Source organism: Meles meles, chromosome 6 (genome assembly GCF_922984935.1).
Source record: "Meles meles chromosome 6, mMelMel3.1 paternal haplotype, whole genome shotgun sequence".
Taxonomy (NCBI): Eukaryota; Metazoa; Chordata; class Mammalia; order Carnivora; family Mustelidae; genus Meles; species Meles meles.
The window spans coordinates 135,339,780-135,358,035 of record NC_060071.1 but is presented as its reverse complement, the minus strand read 5'-3'; the positions used below and the strand labels follow the sequence as shown (position 1 = coordinate 135,358,035).

The 18,256-nt window shown below is 41.8% G+C and overlaps 1 protein-coding gene across 6 annotated transcripts in view; it reads left to right on the top strand.

Annotated features, from left to right (window-relative positions):
- Positions 1 to 17,939, top strand: part of TTLL5 (tubulin tyrosine ligase like 5) — a 284,906-nt gene extending 266,967 nt beyond the window's left edge. For 3 of the 6 annotated variants that reach the window (XR_006818747.1, XR_006818746.1, XR_006818744.1), the window contains 2 exons: positions 16,021 to 16,140; positions 16,900 to 17,939. Coding sequence is in view for 2 of the 6 variants with exons in the window: in XM_046008985.1 (XP_045864941.1) it covers positions 16,021 to 16,043 (23 nt within the window). In the remaining 4 variants the exon portion in view is untranslated. Of the gene's footprint in view, positions 1 to 16,020; positions 16,736 to 16,896 lie in introns of those variants that run through there. The other 3 variants (XM_046008989.1, XM_046008985.1, XR_006818745.1) reach the window with 2 other exon arrangements.
- The last annotated feature ends 317 nt before the right edge of the window (positions 17,940 to 18,256 follow it).

Below are 18,256 nucleotides of genomic sequence, written 5' to 3'. Positions count from 1 at the left end.
CATCAGTCTTACCAAGATGATTATTTTTTAAATAGATAACTTTTCTTAACTGAGTCAGACACTCATAATAGGTATGTTTAATATTAAAATTAGTTTTGAATCCTCCTGTGTCCGGGATCTACCATCCTGGAAACAGAAGAGGCAATTTTGGAGATGATCCAATACCACGTTTTTAAAAAATACTATAAACCTATTAACAAATTTTAGAAGAAGAAAATTTCACCTTTGAAAACCACCTATGCTAGGGGTACCTGGGTGGCTCAGTTGGTTACACACCTGCCTTCGGCTTGGGTCATGATCTCGGAGTCCTGGGATCGAGCCCTGCATCAGGCTCCCTGCTCAGTGGGGAGTCTGCTTCCTGCCCCTGCTTGTGCTCTCTCTGTCTCTCTCTCTCTGTCTCTCTCAAGTGAATAATTTTTTTTCAATCTTTAAAATAAAAAAAAATATATGCCATAATCACATTTTTATTTGTACAATCCACAAAAAGGAAAGTTCAGACTTAGAGTCTGGAATATTTTCCTTTCAAATGAGCACACAAATAAAATAAAAAGGTGTTTGTACAGATTAACTGATGAAGACGTAATATGAAGTCTTCCATGTACTTTACAACCTGCATAATTCTGAGTTGGTATAATCCTTACAAGTCCCAGTGTTACTGAGACACTAAAATGCAGGATTTTATATATTTTCCCAAGTGTGGGCACACCATCTCTTTGTGTGTTAGCTCCCCCCTAAAAATGAGGGAATTAGACAAGATGCTATCAACACTCTTTTAGTCTGAGAAAAGGAAAAAACAAAACCTCTTTCTAGCTATACCGTAGGAGGTAGACGAATGATAGACGGGGCCTCCAGCCAGGTAGCCGGTTGTAGCCAAGGTAGCCTAGCACCATTAGATAAGGCTGTCGAACAAATGAAATGTACTTTCTACATCTTCCGTACCAGTCAGTTGGCAGTTTTTGATCATTTGTGAATTTTCCGGGTCCTAAAACCACTGCTGGGATGCGAGGGCTTAATCCCATGTCCCCATCTGTCAGCACTATGGGCCAGACCCTTCCAATTCTAAAAAGCAGTAAGATCTCCTTCCTTCTGATCTACTTTCACAGGCTCCTCGGACATCACTTTTTAAAGGCCTAGTCAACAGATTAGAGAAATCATTCACATTAAATTTTTACTAGAAAAAAATACTTCACAAATATCCTTTCCTATAAAAATAGAAATGTGAACATTTTGGCTGGGGAGGAGTAGCAGAGGGGGCGGGGCAGAGAACTTCAAAGATTGGTGTGATGTGGATATGCAGCCCTACGATGAAATTGATTTTCTAGAGATTCTATTGAACAATTAGTATCAATACTATTACCAAAGGCATCAGAACTCTATAGAGATGATTAGCCAGGGCTCTTACAGAACCATTGGGGGAAAGTCTCTATTGACAGCAGATTGATTGTTTTTTAAAATGTTTTCACTTATCATTTGAAGGAAGAAAACAGCAAATATATAAGGTGACACAATGCAGTAGGAAAAATTCTGGACTCAGGTTCTGTTACCATACCCGCCGCTTAGTAACTGTGATCTGAAACAATTAGTTAACTTCCCTAGGCTCAGTTTCACCGTCTGTAAAATGGAAATAGCATTCATTTAGAGATGCGTCTTGAAGGCCTGAATTTTGCCTGGCTCCTGACTTCGGATCGTTTCCGTGGCTTCTTCTTGGGGTTGCTGTGAAAACTAGATGGCATATTGCATGTGCAAATGTTGCAACATTGATGTTTTTCACTATCAAGTGACACCTAGAGCAGTCTTGACCTCTAGTCGTCAAAGACTTATTTTTGGCAAAAAAATAAAAAATAAAAAAAAAATTTACAACTGATTCATTTGCAGCAAGGTTTGAAGCAAAGAAAAATTTGACCTTAATCCCAATTAACTATAAGTTCAAGTAGCTACAATATTCTTTGCCCAAGTATTCCAGTTAATACAGGTTTTTCTTTGTTGGTGTGTGAGGTCATTGGTGGTTAGTAGTCATCTAGTACACTGTAAAACCCATAACACATTTTACCCCCAAACTTGTGGCTTAAAACAAAACACATTTGTTATATCACACTTTTTATGGCTCAGGCATCCTAGCTTAACTGCATACCTCTGGCTCAAGGTCTCTTGATGAGGTTGTAGGCAAGCTGTTGGCTAGGAGCTGGGAGCTCATCTGAAGGTTCATCTGGGAAATCTACCTCCAGTTCACTCACATCGTTGTTGGCAGGCCTCTTTCCACTTGGGCCTCTTCAGAGCCCTCCTGTTATGGTCTGAAATGTGACTCCCAAATTCATATGTTGAGTCTTAACCCCCATTACCTCAGAATGTGACTGTATTTGGACATAGGGCCTTTGAAATGGTGACTACGTTGAGAGAATGGGCCCTAGTCCAACCCGACTGGTGTCCTTATAGGAAGAGGAACATAAGACATACCAGGGAGGCGCCCACACAGTGAAAAACTCAGAGGACACAGGGAAAAGACGGCCATCTGTAAACCAAGGAGAAAGACCTCAGAAGGAGCCAAACCAGCTGACACCTTGATCTTCCTCCTGAACGATGAGAAAGTAAATTTCTGTTGTTTAAGCCACCCAGTGTGTGGTATTTGCTTGTGGCAGCCCTACCACACTAATATAACTGCCTTACAACATGGCCGCTGCCTTCCCTGGGCCAAGCAATCCATGAGAAAGTGAGAAAGCACCCACACAGAAGCCACAATCTTTTTATAACTTAGTCTTGGAAAGGATACCCCATTACTTCAGCTACATTCTCTTTGTCAGAAGTGAGTCAGTAAGTCCAGTCAGTCCCTACTCAGAGGGGATGTCAGAGGGCATGGGTACCAGGAAGTGGAAGTAACAGGAGGCCATCTTAAAGGCTGCCTACCACACTAGTTTAGATTTGTTTTTAACAAAGTAGAAATTAGAAGTCAACAGATGGGCAAACTGGTATATTTTACATGTGTAGATTCAACGTCATCAAATACATTGGCACCCTGGCTGATAGAAGGTGTAGTATGGCCTATAGATTCTTCATCATTCTGTGAAGCTAAGATTGTTCTGATCTGGAAAATATAAAACTTTGACATTTAGGACAAGGTTTTCTAGGGGTGAAAAAAAAGATGATTTTATGGACAAGATTGAAGAGAAATGGTCCAGTGAATCTTGTCTGTGTCTAATACAGTGATGCTCACCCAGGGCTGTATATACCAAGGGAGTATGCAGGGGAATGAGAGGAAAAGAGGAGGGAAGATAGCAGGAGTCGTAAAAAAGCATAGCAAACCATATATAATCTTCTGTAGGAAAAGTGAGAAGAAACAGCTTTTATAAAACAAAGTACAAAAAGTAAAACTGAACAAAATCTTCTTGAATGATAGAACATAGGTCGTAAAGAGTTGAGAAACAAGTCTCTTATTGTTAATAGACAAAAAGGAGGAATAAGGGATAGCAAGTTAGAGGGGGGCATGCAGTGAGCCATAATACCCAGAGACGGAGTACATTTTAAAAAATCCAGAGAGGAATGAAAAATGATTAATGGGCTCTATGGATTAGTTTGGAAGGCAAACGCAATCTAACAGACACATGGAGGAGCCTTTTGAGAGCCAGTAGGAAGAACTCTACAAGAGGAGGATGGGTAATAGTTGAACCCCAGGCTTTAGTTCAAAGGATCCAAAGGACATCTGCTCTGTCGTGATTGCAAGCTGACATCTGATTCCTTGGTAAGTATGCTGGGATTCCAATAGCTTTAGGCTCTAAAATTAGTAACATTGTCAGCTTGATTGTCTCATGTTTTTCTTTTTTTTTCTTTCTTTTTTTTTTCTTTTTTTTTTTAAGATTTTATTTATTTGACAGAGAGAGATCACAAGTAGGCAGAGAGGAAGGCAGAGAGAGAGGGCAAAGCAGACTCCCTGCTGAGCAGAGAGCCTGATGCGGGGCTCACTCCTAGGACCCTGAGATCATGACCTGAGCCAAAGGCAGAGACTTAACCCACTGAGCCACTCAGGCGCCCGTCTCATGTTTTTCTAACAATCAGGGTCTATGTGGCAAAGCTGTCATTATTCCCAAGCACGGTCAGATTTCTTTTCACCAACAGCCCTCCTTTTGACCTCTTAAATGATGCTATCGTGAGGTTAAACTCTCCCTTTACCTTCCAGAACATTCTACAAGCTATCACTTATAATAACCCCTCCGAACACTAAGCTTCAATCATTTGGCTCCTGCTTCATCAGAACTCCCCCTTGGGTGACCCTTTGTTTTAAGAGAGGAAGAAGCTGTTTCCTGTTATCTCCTGGTTGCACGATAATGAGATGACAGACTAATTCTAGGTCTCTTTCAGTTTTCCTTACACAAAGCCGTGGAACTAGAGTGGGACAGTACAGGGATCTCACAAGATGACCCTCCCTAGATATGTCCCTTTAGTTTTGAATAGTGATTCTATGGATTATCTAAAGAGTTCCCCTTAAGTAGTTGTTGATGTTGGTATGGAAGAGTTTCTGAGATACATTGTTAAATAAAAGATACCCAAGGAGCCCCCTGAAGGTTATGTTCCCATTTGTATAAAAAGGGGAGCAGGAATATACATTTGTATATGCATAGAGTGGTCCAGTTTCATTCTTTTGCATGTGGCCGTCCAGTTTTTCCAATACCATTGGTTGAACAGATTGGCTTTTTTTCCCATGGCATATTCTTGCCTCCTTTGTCATAGATGAATTAACCACATAATCATGGGTTTATTTCTGGGTTTTATATTCTGTTCCATTGATCTATGTGTCTGGTTATGTGCCAATGCCATAGTATTTTGATTACTACACCTTTGTAGTATATCTTGAAATCTAGAATTGATTACTTCCAGTCTTGTTCTTTTTCAAGATTGCTTTGGCCATTCAGGGTCTTTGGTGGTTCCATACAAATTTTATGATTATTTGTTCTAGTTCTGTGAAAAATGCAGTTGGTATTTTGGTAGGAATGCATTAAGTGTATAGATCGCTTTGGGTAGAATGGACGGTTGACAATACTGGCTCTTCCAGTCCGTGAACATGGACTGTCTTTCCATTTCTTTGTGTCGTCTTCCTTTTCTTTCATTCATGTTTTAAAGTTTCCAGAGTATAGGTCTTTCATTGCTTTGGTTAAGTTATTCCTAAGTATCTTATTTTTGGTGCAATTATAAATGGGATTATTTTCTTAATTTCCTTTTCTCCTGCTTCATTATTAGTACATAGAAGATGCATGAATTTCTTTTACTATAACACAAACAGAAGTTTTTAAAGAGAAAGGCGTTGAAGAAAGGAAATTTTAGTTCCCACATAAAGCCTTTGAACTCACGCTGTGTTCTCTCACGCGGGCACCTGAGCTTTCCAGTTCTCCCCTCTTGTCATCGCAGTTTGAAAGCTCCTGACAGCAGGAGCCGCTAGCCGTGGGGCACCTGCTCTGCCCCAAGTGCTGGGGCTTTATGTGGAGTTGCTTCACCTCATCATCACAGCAGTCCCATGAGGATGTTTCTTCCAGTCTCCTTTTTCAGCTGAGACTTGTATATTTCTTCCCCTGGGATTTTTAGAACATGGAGAGGACACAGTTCCAAGATAGATTTTCTGCCCAATGCCTGATCAGCACTTTACTCGAGCAAAGACCGGAGGGACCCTTCTTCTGAGGGGTGCACTGGTCAGTTCCGCCCTTGAGTTTCTCTCTTCTGTTCGTGTTTCCTGTCTCTGCGCTTCTGATTTTAGTCACGTTCAGAACTTCAGCTTCATTCTAACAGTGCTGACCGGGGAGTCTCCACCGTGGGCACCCAGACATTGTTACAGCAATAAATCTCTCAGACATGTAAGGAAAAGGTGCACCTGTGAGCTCACTTGAGTAGAGAGAATCAGGGTGTCTCCAGCTAAGCGTTGTGAGATCTTTCCTATGTTCTATCTCTCTCTCTGCCTCATGTTTCTTCTCTCTGTCTTCATCTCTTTCCATTTCTTTTCACAGCTCCGTAAACCTCCCTCTTCCTTCTTTATGAGTTTTCTTCCACAGAGCAGATCAGTGGAGGATAGAGTTAGAGCAGCTTCAGCCATATTCTTTCCAGTTTCATGACCACAGAGTACAAACAGTATTTCTCTTTTTATGTTAGGATATAGAAATCCCGAGGAAGGGCTGTGATTGGCTTGGCTTGGATGATGTGATCAACTCTTGTGGCAGTTGCTGTGGCCCCGGGGGGGTGGGGACTTTGGCCAGGTCTGGATCATCTGCCAGTTTTTGTGATCAAGAGGGTAGGAGACTCTCTGAACTATAGAGAACAAACTGAAGATTACCGGATGGGAGGTTTTTTGGGGGGGGGGGAGGGGGATGGGTGAGGTAGGGGAAGGGGATTAAGTAGTGCACTTGGCCAGAAGAGCACGGGATAACGTACGAAATCACTGTATCGTACACCTGAAACTCATATAACACTGTGTGCTAACTATACTGGAATTAAAAAAAAAAAAAAGTTTATGGTCCTGGCATTCGTAGTCTGGCCATAATCACCAGGTTGGAACAGAGCAAGTGGGGAGCTGTTTTCCAAAGGAAGTGAAGGGAGCGGAGACCACAGGCAGATGGGGAGGGATATTAGGAGACAAAGACAGATTTCCCCTACTTTTAGCCCAGAACTTCTTTGCAACTATGCAAATATGGGGTTAAATAAGACAATGTGTGCAATAAATAGTTCATATGGTGCCTAAAACAGAGTAAATGATGGGACAGTATCTACGGACTAGCTTCTTTGATGAACTGTCTCCTTTAATTGTGGCAAAATGCACTTAACACAGGATTTACCACTTTAACCATTTTTCAATGTACCGTTCAGTGGATTAAATACATCCATATTTTTATGCAACCATCACCACCATCCATCTCTAGAACTTTTTTTTTACAAAACTAAAACCCTCCCCATGGAACAGTAACTCCCCATTCTCCTCTCTCCCACCTCCCGGCAACCACCATTCTCTTTTGTCTTTATGAATTTGACTGTTCTAAATATCACATATAAGTGGAATCATGCAGCATTTGTCTTTCCGTGACTGGCTTATCTCACTTAGCATAATGTCTTCAAGGTTCAGCCATGTTGTGGCATGTGTCAGAATTTCCTTCCTGGAAGGCTGAATAGTACTCTATTGTATGTCTGTACCACATTTTATTTATTCATTCATCTGTCAGTGGATACTTGATTTGCTTCCACCTTTGGAGTCTTGTGAGTAACGCTGCTGTGAACACGGGTGTAGAAATACCTAGTCAAGTCTGCTTTCGGTTCTCCTAGATGTATATCCAGAAGTAGAGTTGCTGAGTCATGTAGTAATTCTGTGTTGAATTTTGTGGAGACCCGCCATATTGTTTTCCATACAGCTGCACCATTTTACACGCCTACTAACGGTGCCCAAGGGTTTCCTTTCTCCACACCCTCACCAACACTTCTTTTTTTTATTTTTATAGTAGCCACACTAATGGTTGAAATGTAGCCATGCTAATGGGTGAAGTGGTTGTAAGTTATTTAAATTAAATGTGGGTAACTGGGCTAGTACAAGCACCATTGACAGAAGAAGAGTACCAAGTATCGTGGATGCATGGGACGGGTAACACTGAGTATTTTCAGAGTCAAATTTGGCATGGTGGCTAAACATTCAACTCAGAAAAGTCTTCTCAAAGCCAGGGAAGAGTTCAAGCCAGATCCAGAGTTTAGCTGTAAGTGGATAAATTCTCTGAGGGAAAGAATGTTAAAAAAAAAAAAAAAAAGGCAGCAAAGTACAGAAAAGAAAGAGGCTACAGTGGAACCATCCAAGGAGGCAGTCTTGAGAGCCCTGGTTATTTCAGAATCTCAGAGACGCACAGGGGGGAGGAAGAATCAAGAGGGTGGGGATGATTGATGAGCTCAGATGACATTTTTTAATTACCTGTAATTAAAATTTTGTTAAATCGGATCATTTTCATGTGAATACCTTCCTGGAGAGTCCCTTATAATTTTCGGAACACCCGCATGTGGATTATCTTATTTAGCCCTTAATCTGGTGAAGTACACAAGTTGTAATTCCCGTATTACAAGAAAGAAACTGAATCTCAGGGAGATTGAGGTTTTCCTAAAGTTATTGTTTGGTACCTCTCGTTTTCCCAAGATGATGAGTTTTGGGGAAGCTGAAGACAGATGATGCCAAGTGGGCATCAGAGTAGTTTCCCCTCAAACTAGTGCCCTGGCAGCTTGTCGTCCCTAGCACGGGTGCTTTCCCTTAATACTCCTGGAAACAATTTCTACTGGCCCCTCTCACGTTCCTCTGAAATACTAAGGAGTTTGATTCTCTAGACTCAAGAGCAGTAATTTGGGGTCATAAGCAAAGAGTGGGTCATCAAATCAGTTAATGGGTCATGGCCAGGCTCACCAGACCCAGTGGTGCATGTGTCTTCCCAACTCTGTGAACACTCAGTAACTTCCTCACGTTCGTTACTTGAATTTGGCTATGGTGGAAATCAGCCAACACCACAAATGATGCCTTTGTTCGTTTTACCACAGAGAACCAGTTGTTCACTAGCATACCATTGATCATAACCATTTCTTCCCCTTCCCTCCCACCCCTCCTGCAATGCAACAGAATAGAACGGAGAGAAAAAGAATGAGGGTCCATCTATGATAAAAGTAAGAATTGTTTTGTGAGACTTCTATTTAGGTCAAAAACATATTTGTGTATGTATTCGTATAAGATGTATTTTTCACTAAAAATAAGTTTGAAAGTCAGTGGTCTAGGGTCCTTCCATTTACCTTCCTGGAGTACTTGAAAGTCAGCTCTTCCGCTGATCTTTAGGCAAAGAACTACTAGTATCCAACATCTTTTTTGAATGAATGCTGTATCTGCTGTGGGAGGAATGAGATTGAATTTGTATCAGGCTAGAAATTAAGGTACTAGAATAGACAAAATCCTCCTATGTATCAGTTCTTTTGAACTCAAACCTACATTTAAAAATCTCTTGTAGACCCCACCAAATATTTTTCTATAGCAAACATGTATTTGTCCTATGCTCAGAAAGCAGTAATCATCATTACAAGTCCCAAAGATTAGAAGGCCAATAAATAGCAGAAATCAGACTTCAGCACATAGCCTTGGGTTACTCTACCATTCTTCATTACGAGAACTTTCTATAAAGAAATTAAATCTTTTTTGAAGTAAATAAACTTTTGTAAATCACTTTCCTTTTAATGATTTAGTCATTTGTTTTATAAATCCAGATTTTATATATATATATATATTTTTTTTTAAGATTTATTTATTTATTTGTTTGAAAGACAGAGATCACAAGTAGGCAGACAGGAAGGCAGAGAGAGAGGAAGGGAAGCAGGCTCCCTGCTGAGCAGAGAGCCCAATGCGGGGCTCGATCCCAGGACCCTGGGATCATGACCTGAGCTGAAGGCAGAAGCTTTAACCCACTGAGCACCCAGGCGCCCCTATATATATTTTTATATATACATACATGTGCATTATATAGAAACATTTTATATATAAACATAATATATATAGGGGTGCTTGGGTGGCTCAGTGGGTTAAGCCTCTGCCTTCAGCTCAGGTCATGATCTCAGGGTCCTAGGATCGAGCCCCAAATCGAGCTCTCTGCTCAGCAGGGAGCCTGCTTCCCCCCACCCCGCCTGCCTCTCTGCCTACTTGTGACCTCTGTCAAATAAATAAATAAAATCTTTTTAAAAACCCATAATATATATAAGCATATATATTAATATCCCAGATATGCTTAAGTGGATTATGCTCCAAAACTAGATAGATGTATAAAGATCATGGAATTAAATGTCAAGAACTTTGATTTAGATCAGCCTTGCAATTTTTAAATTTTCATAAAAGGGAAGTTACTAAATATTTTCATGCAAAAAATTCACAGTCCTGCAAACATGTTAAATGGTCTCCCCTAAACTATCAAAACGGAGTTACAAAAAGAAACATTTTTCAGAGTAACATTGAAAAATCGTCCAGTTCCGCGACGGCCTTCTGTCATGCCAATCTGACTGCTTTATTGTAGTAAGAAAATGAACCAGAGTGAGGGGACATGGTTTTTACAGGTTTATAGGAGTTAATATACTTTTGGAAATGAGTTAGGGACCATTTTTCTTAGAAGAATTCGGCTTCTTGCATATATGACTTCAGTTCTTTACAGTCAAATTCCTTAAAATAGCATCTTATTAAAACTTCTACACTTACTTGCAACCAGAAATTCTCCCCCATGGACGGACCCTTGACTCGGGTTGCATTTAGCATCTGAGAGTTCAACCAAGTGCCCATATGTTTCGCTAGACATGAAGAAGGGTTTCTGGGAGGCCTGAGCACTTGGGGTAGTGCTGTGGTCAGCCAGCTCGCTCCCTTCTCCCCTGGGGCTGGCTTCAGAGCGCCTCCGGAGCTGCCTCTACTCTGAACGAGCCCCTTGCAGCTGTGCCCGGCGCCTCTGTGTCACCAGGCAGGGTTTCAGGAAATGGATCTGATGCTCTTATGCCTGTGTTGTTCATTCCTACATACTGGAGCTGTGCCCCGGGAAGGTGAGGGGCCAGCAGCTTGGCCCTCACGCCCCAGCTGTCCCTTTCTCCTAATGTCACTCAGGATATAAATAAAGTGATTCATTCACTCTCTTATCAAACCAGAACATTGCCAGAAGGTACCATCAGGGCCCCTCTAACCCATTGGAACAGCCTTAGGGGGCCCACCTAGGAGGCACAATGTACAAAAAGCCTTTGCATTTAAGTCATTTTAAAAATTAAGTTTTTAATTTTATTTCTCTTGTTCGCTTCAGACCTGGGAGGGAGAAAAATAATTGCAGTGACACATTCGTGTTGTTTGAGGTCTGGGTCTTCTTTAGTGGCATGGAAGTCACGATGCATCCTCTGGTTTTTTCTCATTTGGAAAAGCCGTGAGTCAGATGACCTCATTGAAAATGTGCTTCCCTTTCCTCCGTGCAGCCGATGAGTGGTAGGAGTGCTGGTCGGGAGCACGGATTGCTGCTTTTCACACGAGGCTGTGGTGTTTGCAGAAGCCAAGTTTGCATTGTTAGTTGGCAATCCTTGGCTGCCCATAGGGCTCACTGCTGTTGACCATTGTCGCCACCATTGGCACAGTATTTTCCAGGCAGCCCCTGTATAAACAAGTACATGGCAAAACGCTAGGAGCTGGCCCGGGTCATGCAAGGATGTGTAAGATGCTGTCTCTGCACTTGAGAGAGTGTGTCCACAGGACAGGAGCAGGACAGAGCCCCTCGCCCCCCCCAAAAAAGGTGTAAGAAACAATGATTTGGGTGGTTTGGGAAAGTGTGTCAACCACCCCTTTGGGGGACGTACTGCTCAAAGTGAGCACGAGCGTGATCTGTTCGCTGAGCAGTTCTGCATGCCTAGCTGCTTCTCCTCATCACTCCACCTGGCAGATGTTGGCCATAGTGTTTGAAGTATTTCTATTTGCTGTGTTACAGGAGCACAACCCGGTTGCTTACTGTGAGACTACTGGAAGAACAGTAGGCTGGAGGACAGATTGGGTTTGTTGGACTCTGATAATGGCCAAACCAGTACAGTGTCTTTTACAAGGGCTTCAAGGTTTTTAAGGGTAATTCTGATAATAGTTTATGTCTATGGGGCTGGTTGACTTTAAAACTAACCTAAGAAGATGCAACCTCATTTATTTGTTAAGCACCAACTGAGTGTATAGATAGTACGAACCATAAGCATTTCAAAAAAAAAAGAGAGAGAGAGGGAGAGAGAATTTCCAGGTCAGGACTTCAAAGCAAAGAAGAAGATGGACAACTCAATGACTGGTTTTTCAAAATCCTACCAAGAAAGAGCCAAGCTGTGATTGTGGCCACAGAGGCAGTGAGGAGGGGAAACACAGTAACATTGTTGTCCTGTGTATTGTTCCTGCCCTGGGGTCATCAGCAGGCAGGAGTGGAGATCCAAGCGGCTCTGGACCAGGATTATGGTGGGTGTCATGGACAACAGGCGGAGCATCTAATTGGAGACCCTTCACATGAAGATAGGACCCCAAAGGGCTGTATTCCCCATGTAAAGGTCAACCAGAAATAAACCTTCCCTTCCCACTTTACCTCTTCTCCCTCAGGCACCAAAAGAAAATAGCCTATCTGGAGCCTGGGTGCTGAGTGAGATGGAGTAGGGGACTGTCCCCTGATGACTTATAACCACAAACTAGCCCTTGTGTAAGGTTGGGCATGAATTCCTCTTCCCTAGGTACCCTGAAAAACTTCAAATGGAGAATTTAATCTAAGGTGATCCGAAGCTAATAGCGGCCCCAGGCACATATACTTTGCAAATGCACATTTTTTCTGGAAGGATCTTCCTTCAACTCAAATCTCAAATAATTCTTACAGGTAAAGGTCTAAGAACTGTGAGATCGCAGTTTAAAACCACAAAACAGGGGCGCCTGGGTGGCTCAGTGGACTAAGCCGCTGCCTTCGGCTCAGGTCATGATCTCAGGGTCCTGGGATCGAGCCCCGCATCGGGCTCTGCTCAGCAGGGAGCCTGCTTCCTCCTCTCTCTCTGCCTGCCTCTCAGCCTACTTGTGATCTCTCTCTCTGTCAAATAAATAAATAAAATCTTTAAAAAAAATAAAAAAAATAAAACCGCAAAACAAATAAGAAAACATTGCACCATAAGCGAAAGTCAGCAAAGTAACAGATAACAACACTATTAGACCCACAAAGACTAAGATACTGAAATTACCAGACAATGAAAAATAAATTTTCTCATGTGTTTAGAGAAATTGAGGGAGTAAAAAGTATGAGTAAAATCAAAAGATTAAAATTATGACTACGCAGATTTGAAAAAGAACTGTGTAGTACTTTAGAATTGCCAAGATACAGTAATTACAGTTTTCAAATCCATGAGTGGGCTTAACTGCAGGTTAGAGGTTGAAGATATTTAATGAGCTCAGAGATATATTTAAAGAAATTACGTGAACTGCGGGGCAGAAAGAAAAAATGACGAAAAGCCAACTGAGAAGACTTGATAGATATTTAGACAATTGGAGTTCTGGAAAGAAAAATTTAAAAAGAAACAGTGACAATATTTGAAGTGATGATGGCTAAAAATATTCCAAAAACTAATGGAAGATACAACTGGCTACAGTGACTCATAAGAAATGCACATCTAGACACACCGTACTTCGGAATACTAAAGACAAAAGATGTTAAATTTAAGCCCCTCACGGCCAAGGAAGGCTTTCCAAAGGAATGCCAGCTTGATAACAGCGTGCCCTTCAACAGCAGTAGCGGAGCCAAACTACAGTGCGATGTTGCCATTGGTGAGAAAAAATAAGTACCCCACCAGAAATGCATTTTAAGCAAAAATATCTTTTGTAAATGAGGATGATATAAAGACATTTTCCAACATGTAAAACCCAGACAAATTTGGCATCGGTAAACCTGCACAGAAGGAAAGATTCTGAAGAATATACTTCAAACAGAGGAAGGTGATCCCAGAGAAAGGTCCGAGATGCCAAAACTGACTTATGAGCAAAGAATGTAGAAAAATATGAGCAAATGAAAGCATAATAATCAATAAAGTAATCATGTTCTTGTGAAGTTCAAAAAGGAAGGGGATGAAAATATCCAACACCAGTATCGTTTTAAGCAAGACAGAAGGTATGATCAGAGTTAAGTAGTCTAACTTGACCTTGTAAAGTGAAAAGATAAAGATGATTCATTTCAGCGTTCTATAGTCAGTTTATACAAATGTGAAAATAAATAAGAGTAACTACTAAAAGAATAGAAATGATAAAACTTGAAGGAGGAAAAGAAAACACATGAGTATGGACGAATAGAAAGCACAACTTAAGGGGGGCCTGGGTGGCTCAGTCGGTTAAACACCTGACCTTCGATTTCAGCCCAGGTCATAATCTCAGGAGTCCTGAGATCGAGCCCCACGTTGGACTCCACGCTCAGCAGGGAGTTGCTTGAAGATTCTCTCCCTCTGCCACTATAATATAAATAAATCTTTAAAGGAGAACCCAACTTAAGACAGTAGAAATAAATAAAAGTATTTGTAGTTTCAAAATTGTGAGTGGACTAACGTTCCAGTTAAAGTGAAAGATTGATTCACTCAGCAAATACTTACTGAGCATCTACACTAGACACATAGCACAGAGCAGTGAATAAAACAGCCCCCAAACCTTAACTGGAGATACAGACCACAAAACACAGATAGTACGTTATATAACGGTGAGTGTTCTAGAGAAAAAATACAACTATACAAGATAGAGAATGAGGAGAGTGACTAAACTTAAAAAATGTCATAAAACAGTTTGCAAGTTGTCTATTTTTTTAACAATGGTGCAGTTGCTTTGGAAACAAGGTTAGCAGTTTCTTAAACCTTTAAGCCTAGGGTGACCATATGACCCAGCAGAAATGAAAACATATGTCCAGACAAAACCTTGTACATGATTGTTTATAGAAGCATGACTGCTAATATCCAGGAGGTGGAAACAACCCCAATGGCCATCAATGGATGAATGAATAATAAAATACACACACAATGGAGTATTATTCAGCCATAAAAAGGCAGACAGAATCACTCCATGCTACAACATAGATGACGCTTAAAAACATGCCATGTGAAAGAAGCCACAGACACAAAAGACCACATGATTCCAACCATATGAAATGTCTAGAATAGGCAAATCTACAGGACAGAAAACAGATGAGTGGTTGCCTAGGGCCAGAGGACAAGATGAGCAAGGGCGATGGCTAGTAGGTATAGGTTTCATCTCCTTGCAATGAAAATGTTCTAGAATTGATTGTGGTGATGAAGGCATAACTCTGAATATACTATAAGCCACTGGATTATACTCATTAAATGGGTGCATTGTATGGTATGTGGCTTATATCTCAATAGAGCTGTTTTATTTTTTAAATCAATAAACAGTATAACCTCAATAAGAAAAATAACCAAAAGCCACATCCAGGCATTTCACGGAAGAAAAAACATGTATGCACAACAGATACTTGGAAAGAGGCTCAGCCTCATTCCTAATTGGGACAATGCTCATTAAAACGACAGTAGTGGTACACATTGTGTGCCCGCTGGACTAGCAAATATTTTACACTCTGGCAGTCCCCCTTCTCCACATGTAGGGGAGGTAGAGAAGCTGCCCTGGGTGTTGCGGGGCGGGGGGGGGGGGGATTGGTACAAACCACTTTGGAATGTGGGTAATTATTTTTAATTATTTTTAATGTGGGCATTATTTTTAGAGGGTTGAAGATGGAAGGACCCAGCAGTTACACTCCTAAGTATATAACTGAAGAAGTTTTACCAGGTGTATGCTGAGATCACATATAATAATAGTTACGGCAGCACTCTCAGATTGAACCACAAAATTGTGAAAACAACACAATTTTTACGGTTAGGAGTGTATGTAATAAATAAATCTGTTTTTAAAAACCAAACAAGGGAAAGATAAACACAGAATTCAGGATAGTGGAAATGGGAAGGCAGTGGGAGGGCCTCACAGGGGATGCACGGTGAGAGTAATGTCCTTATAAACCAGGTGGTGGGATGTAGGTGTTTATGGTCAGGATGGGGACAGTGGTCCAAGGCAGAGTGCGTTCCAACAACCCAGCATTCAGCAAAGACTTAGACAAACTCAGAAGCGTACACGGAACAGCTTTTCCCTAGTTCAACACCGAACGCTAATAATGCTGACCTTACCTTTCTAGAAAAGCTTAACATACTCAGCATTTTATATTTAAGAAGCAAAAGGGGTAAAATGTTCTTATCCAGGTAAAAAACAAAGGGAAGGGAGGGAGGGAGAAACTAAGAAAAGCACACAAAAAAGCAGAACAGAAATGTGTTAGGTTTCCAACCAAGTGGTTAAAAGGAAAAGTCTTCAAGTTCAAGGTGAACATTTATTTGGCCATAACTTCAGTAGTCTTCAGTAGTGCTAACTAAACCAGACGTTGCTGTAAATAAAACCCCAACTCTTCATTTCGGTCACTTAGCGGCTGGTTGGTTCTCTTCCAGATCCCGCTCACACTAAAAGATGAATTGCGATTGCCCAGAGGAAGAATCTATTTGCTACTCCCGCACCTGCGGGGGCGTGACCGAGGCTGAAGCATCCACCTGCACTGCGAGGGGTCCACGGTACTTTTTTTTTCTTTTCTTTTCTTTCTTTTTTTCTTTTTTCCTTTCTTTCTTTCTTTTTTCCTTTTGTTGCTGCCTCAGTCCCCAGAGCCTTCAAGCAACAGTGGCAGTAGATTGTTGCCAATCAGCCAATCCAGACTTTTACTGAGATGATGGGAAAACACATCAGCTGGGTTTCGACTGAACTTGGCAGTGGGGACATTCAGCTGATACGTTCTATACCCCATCAGAGCACACATGTATCTTCTATCCCTTTTAGCCTCCCCCACAAACCTGCTTAGGCCTTCTCTGTCCCTCCCCTGCTACCACACAGAGATGATATAAAAGAGGCTCTTTGGCTATTTGCATTTTGCTTCCTCTTCTTTTCCAGATTGCAGAATTAAGCTTTACTTCCTACAAGCCTAAAATCCCAACAACATTATCTACCAAAGTTGTTCTTCCCTTTTCCAAGTGTTGGGGGGAAAGGGGACGCATACATCACAAGTTTCCCAGAGAGTAGAGAAAAGTCAGTGTGTGCTGCTGACCACATGAGCCATGGCAAAGGCACCCTTTGGAATTACTGATTTCTAAAATTAATAAAGTAATTCTATTTTTATTTTCTTTTTTCCATGTACTAATTTCCCAACAATCAGTACTCACCAACAAGCCTGAAGTGGGACCAACTTCTCGTTTCCTTTCATTGCTGGGCAATTTTGTAAATTTCACTTTAGAAATGTGAACTACAAAGAGATGTTTTATTCTTCCATTTGGTTTCAGCAGATGGTGGGTCCAGGCTATTCCCCACGAGCAGCTCCTGAACCTGGGAAGCTCGTATGTGCGCATGTCTCCATCATCAGCCCGCAGCGGACAGGTCCTCTAGGGGTCCTCGTCAGAATGAGGCCGCACAGCCCCCCCCCCCCCCACGCCTTTCCACTTGACCTCTGCTCCCTCTCCTCCCCTTTCCCCGGTCCCCTCTCTGGCTTCTACTGAAGAAAAAGTTTGAAGGGCTGACAGCTACCCTGGGGAGTTCCTGGGGGTGGATCTAGAGTCTGGGTTTTTCTACATCAAGGTACTCTAGCCTGAGCATTGAAACCCCAAAGGAGAATTTATGCCCAACAAGGCAGAGAGAAAAGGGACTTTATTGACTTCTCAGTGAGTGCAAACAGGTTTGAGCACAGGGAAGCATTTTGTTTGCTTGTGAGGAATGAAGACTGTCACTTGAGGGAGGGAAGAGATTGTATTTCTTGATGTGCCTGGGACTTCTGGTTCGTAGTCCGAGGACCATCTGAACTGTTGGCCAACTTGGTTGTGAACTGGGTAGGAGACAAATCAGAATTCCTTCCTGACTCCCCAGTGATATATAGAACTGGGAAATAGGTACTTGGGAGACTCCATGTATGGATCGTGTGAGAAAGGATAAGAGGGCATGAAGCCAGGACAAGAACTCGGAGAACTAGAGTGTGTGGAATTGCCCTAGGTAGCTGTTAGAATCGGGTCCTTGGGCTCGTTTCTTACTGCACTCCCCATGTGCTTATCAACTGTTACGACCAGACTCCAGATCTCTCCTTCATTTATCCAAGTACTTTTCGTGTCATTTTTACTGGTACTGGACTTCTCTTGGTAATAAACGAGACCGATCATATGATTCCACCCTCCAAAAATGGTATCATTTCCATTCCCCCTCCCCCGAAACAAGTGTGTATCTTTTCAGACAGACAGACAATGGCTCAAGTTTCTGTAGTGCCTCTCAGTGACATGTGGAATGGAGAGGCTGAACTTCAGACCCCCGCCCATATTTGTATCTGCTGATAAAGATAAGAAGAGAGCTCTCGTATAAAAAGAACATTTGGAATCACAGCGTGTTCTGTTTTCTTTGGGATACTTCAGGAAACATAACTCATTGCCTTGGTTCACTAAGATGAGCCACAGGCCAACATTTTAGTGACGTCCTGTGAGGTTGGAGAAGAAAGAAGGTTTATTCTGGGGTCAAAAAGATGATTCACTTCTTTCTTAATTAAGCTTCGAGGAAGGACCAGTGATGTCATATAGAAGACAGTGCTGCTCAAAATGTAGCTTTTAGGCAGCCCGGACCTTCCCCCAAGGCCTGAAGGGATCTCTAAAGCTACAGGCTGAAATT